The sequence below is a fragment of the Hyaena hyaena genome, unplaced genomic scaffold, assembly GCF_003009895.1.
Source record: "Hyaena hyaena isolate Hyena2069 unplaced genomic scaffold, ASM300989v1 scaffold_38, whole genome shotgun sequence".
NCBI lineage: Eukaryota > Metazoa > Chordata > Mammalia > Carnivora > Hyaenidae > Hyaena > Hyaena hyaena.
The window spans coordinates 3,298,255-3,302,697 of NW_024080670.1; the positions used below are offsets into that span (position 1 = coordinate 3,298,255).

Consider the following 4,443-nt stretch of genomic DNA (forward strand, 5'->3'; position numbering starts at 1 on the left):
AAAAAAAAAAAAAAAAAAAAAAAAAGTAAAATCTTTCGGGGCGCCTGGGTGGCTCGGTTGGTTCAGCATCCGACTCCTGATTTCAGCTCAGGTCGTGATCCCAGGGTCATGGGACGGAGCCCTGTGTCGGGCTCCACGCTAAACACGGAGCCTGCTTAAGATTCTCTCTCTCGGGGCGCCTGGGTGGCTCAGTCAGCTGAGCGTCTGACTTCGGCTCAGGTCATGATCTCACCGTTCGTGGGTTTGAGCCCCGCGTCGGGCTCTGTGCTGACAGCTCAGAGCCTGGAGCCTGTTTCAGATTCTGTGTCTCCCTCTCTCTCTGACCCTTCCCAGCTCACACTGCTTCTCTCTCTCTCTATTTCTCCCCTGCTTACATTCTCTTTTTCTCTCTAAATAAAAAATTACACTTTAAAAATAAATAAAATGAGGGTGCCTGGGCAGCTGAGTCTTAAGCAACTGACTTCAGCTCAGGTCACAATCTTACAGTTTGTGGGTTCGAGCCCTACATCAAGCTCTGTATTGACAGCTCAGAGCCTGGAGCCTGCTTCGGATTCTGTGTCTCCCTCTCTCTCTGCCCCGCCCCTGCTCATTCTCTCTCTCTCAAAAATAAACAAACATCAAAAAAATTTTTTAAGAGACAAATAAAATAAAATAAAAATATAATCTTTAGGGCACCTGTTAATGATGAGCACTGGGTATTATACGTGAGTGATGACCCATTAAATTCTACTCCTAAAACCAAAATTACGCTATATGTTAACTAAATAGAATTTAAATGACAATTTGGAGGAAACAAAATGTTCTTAATAAAAAAATGAAATCTTAAAAAAAGAATGCCTTTTTAAAAAATATACATAGCCATTCTTGGGGCGCCTGGGTGGCTCAGTCAGTTAAACGTCCGACTTCGGCTCAGGTCATGATCTCACAGTTCGTGGGTTTGAGCCCCGCATCGGGCTCTGTGCTGACAGCTCAGAGCCTGGAGCCTGTTTTGGATTCTGTGTCTCCCTCTCTCTTTGTCCCTCCCCTGCTCACGCTCTGTCTCTGTCTCAAAAATAAACTATAAAATTTTTTTTTAAATAAATAAAATATACATAGCCATTCTTCACTTTTTTTTTTAAAGTTTATTTATTTTGAGAGAGCACGTGTACACAAGCGCAGTAGAGAAAAGCGGGGAGAGAACCCCAAGGTCCTGCACTGCCCACACAGAGCCCCAGGCAGGGCTTGATCTCCCAAGAACATGACCTGAGCCAAAAATCAAGAGTTGGACACTTAACAGACTGAGCTCCCCAGGCGCCCTAACGCCTCTGTCTCTTGAAGCCTCAGTTTCCCCATCTGTGCAATAAGGGCACTGATCAGACGGGGTCCACAGGCTCTGAGGGCTGTGAGGGAGCCCCACCCCAGGTCTCTCGCCCCCTCCCACCTCCACCCTGCCCCGCCCCGGCCTGTCCCCGGCCAGCTCACCAAGGTCCAGCAGCGCGCTGTCGGATGGAAAGGTGGACCCGAATTCCTCCTGCAAGTGGTAGGCCCGGTGCAGCAGGGACTCCAGCTTCTCTGCGAAGTCCCTTCGCTGTGACTCTGGCTGCAATGAGAAGGATGGCTCCACACTCCCTGGCCCAATGGCCCCTTCCCTCACCGACGCTGGGGGGCGGGGGGCCTGGCAGCGAGAGCGCATTTCCAGACCCGAGCTGCCCGATACAGGGGCCGGCGGCCACACGGAGTGACTGAGGCTGGAAAGGTGGCCTGTCCCAACGGAGACGTGCCGTTAAGTATGAACACATGCGGGGTTCCCAGTACTTCGCGCCGAAGACCCACACGTGTCCCCACTACGTTCCACGGCGATCCGCGTTGGAAACGCGGTACTGTGGACGCGCTAGAGTACAGGAAATGGATCGCTAACATGATTCTTGCCAGTCTCCTTCCGCTGTGAAACGGGGGCTCTGGGAAATTTTAAATGAGCTAAACGGCTCTGCACGGAACAAGGCCGCTCTGGACCCCGGCGGACCTGGGCCACGTCCTCGGCACCACAAGTTCCGAGTGGCGTGACCCCGAGTGAACGACTTCCTCATTCTAAGCCTCTGTTTCCGTATCTGTCAACTGAGATGAGAGTCCCTACTTCCTAGGATTTTAGGGAAAACATGAAGGAAAGAGGGTATGCAAAGCCCCTCACACACAACTGGCCTGTGGCGATGACCGGCTAGCGCTGGCTCTCATACCAATTGATGTGCTACGATACATAACGTGTATACAACATGGAAGTTATAATATACTATGCGTAATATGAGGCATATCATATATATGTAATAATAACAGTACGGGCACTCTGATAAGTGGACAGTCATGATCCCAGGAAGAGCTGGGCTCCAATTCCACTGTTATACTAACCACGTGTGCTTGGGAAGGCATTGAGCCTAAGAGGCAGCAGCCTGTGGCTCAGTGTGGCCTCAGTGAGGCCTCCTCGCTGCCCTTGGCCTCCAGGCTGCTGTGTGGAAAGAAGCACTGCTCCTTTGACCCCAGGAGCTTCTCGGCCAAGGGGCAGAGGCAGGCAGGCACAAGTCTGTTTTCCACCAAGCCTGCCAGATCCTATACCTGCGTGTAACCAGAACCTGGGGAGGAGACCGGGGCCAGCTCAGGCCACAAGCCCCCGGGGACAGAGCCAGAAGAGCTCCGAGGGGGACAGCAGTGACGGAGAAAGCCGCTCGCCCTGGACACGGCCCCTTGCTGCTCAGCCTCACGGCACCCCTGAAGGCAGATCTGCCTCTGACGCCGACCCGCAGAGAAACTCAAGGAGGTTAAGTGGTGCAGCCCGCCCGGCAGAGCCCAGGGAACCTCGGGCCCCCTGTCCACTCGGCCCGATTCACTGACAGGACCAGACCCCGCACGGTGTGGCTGGCAGACAGAGCCTGGTAGCTCTGGCAGAGGCGTGCCGCTTCTCTCTCTGTGACGTGGCCTCCAGGTAGGCAATGTTTCTTTGGCGTCACACGGCAAATGACAAGAGAAGAAGGATATACTGAACTTCATTGAAATTCAGAACTTCTGGGGCGCCTGGGGGGCTCAGTCGGTTAAGTGTCCGACTTTGGCTCAGGTCATGATCTTGCGGTTCGTGGGTTCGAGCCCCACGTCGGGCTCTGTGCTGACAGCTCCTGGAGCCTGCGTCGGATTCTGGGTCCCCCTCTTTCTGCGCCCCTCCCCCATTTACACTCTTTCCGTCTCTAAAAATTAAATAACATTCAAATTTTTTTAAAAAAAATTCAGAACTTTTGTGGTTCAAAGCACGCCCCACCGGATGGGGCGAAGTATCTCCAGATCTGCCTCCGCGAAGAGACTTATATCCAGAATAGAGAGCCCCTACAAGTCAATAATAAAAAGATATAACCATTCATCTATGGGAAGACACTTGGATTGCTTCCCTATCTTGGCTATCATAAATCTGAATGTCCATCCGCAGATGAGCAGATAAAGAAGATGTGGTCTATAAATACAATGGGGTATTATTCAGCCACAAAGAAGAATGGAAACTTGGCATTTGCAACCAGATACAAAGGGATTAGGAGTACGCTTATCGTTGGGGCTCCTGGGGGGCTCAGTCGGTTGAGCGGCCGACTTTAGCTCAGGTCATGATCTCGCGATTCGTGGGTTCGAGCCCCGCATCGGGCTCTGTGCTGACAGCTCACAGCCTGGAGACTGCTTTGGATTCTGTGCTTCCCTCTCTCTCTGTCCTTCCCCTGCTCGCTCTCCGTCTCTCTCTCAAAATAAACATTGAAAAAATTAAAAAAAAAAAAAGTACACTGATCGTGATGAGCATTGAGTAATATATAAAATTCCTGAATTGGAAAAAAAAAAAAAAAAGATGGATGGCCTAATTAAAATAAAGCCAAAGATCTGAAGAGACGATTCTCCAAAGACCCTACAAGTGGCCAATAAGCTCTACATGGTTAGCTCAGGGAAATCCAAGTCAAGGGGCACTTGGGTGGCTTAGTCGGTTAAGCGTCCGACTTTCGCTTAGGTCATGATCTCGCGGTTCGTGGGTTCGAGCCCCGCGTCGGGCTCTGTGCTGACTGCCAGCTCAGAGCCCGGAGCCTGTTTCAGTCTGTGACTCCCTCTCTCTCTGGCCCTCCCCTGCTCACGCTGTCTCTCTCCCTCTCTCTCTTTCTCTCTCAGAAATAAATAAAACATTAAAAAAATTTTAAAAAAATTGAGCTTCACTGAAATATTAGTGTAGCCATTTAATTTTTGTTCAATTTTATGCTGTTAAGTGGCTTCATTTTGATGAAAATGATGCTGAATTTCTGGAGGGAAGGATGTAAGATTTCTGTCTTATTTTCTTGAATCCCAACATCCTTCCACATAGTTAGGCAGGCACTATGGCCCCTAAATCTATCGTAGATGATTGGCAGCTGGGAAAGTCTCCTCTGTTAAGACTCCTCCCTAGAGGGCTTTCTGGGG

At 50.6% G+C, this 4,443-nt stretch overlaps 1 protein-coding gene across 1 annotated transcript in view; it reads right to left on the minus strand.

Moving 5' to 3' along the window:
- MIGA2 (mitoguardin 2) overlaps positions 1-4,443 on the minus strand; it is a 35,012-nt gene that overhangs the window by 13,552 nt on the left and 17,017 nt on the right. Inside the window, exon 7 of the mRNA XM_039229685.1 lies at positions 1,462-1,579. Coding sequence (XP_039085616.1) covers positions 1,462-1,579 — 118 coding nt within the window. The remainder of the gene's footprint in view (positions 1-1,461; positions 1,580-4,443) is intronic.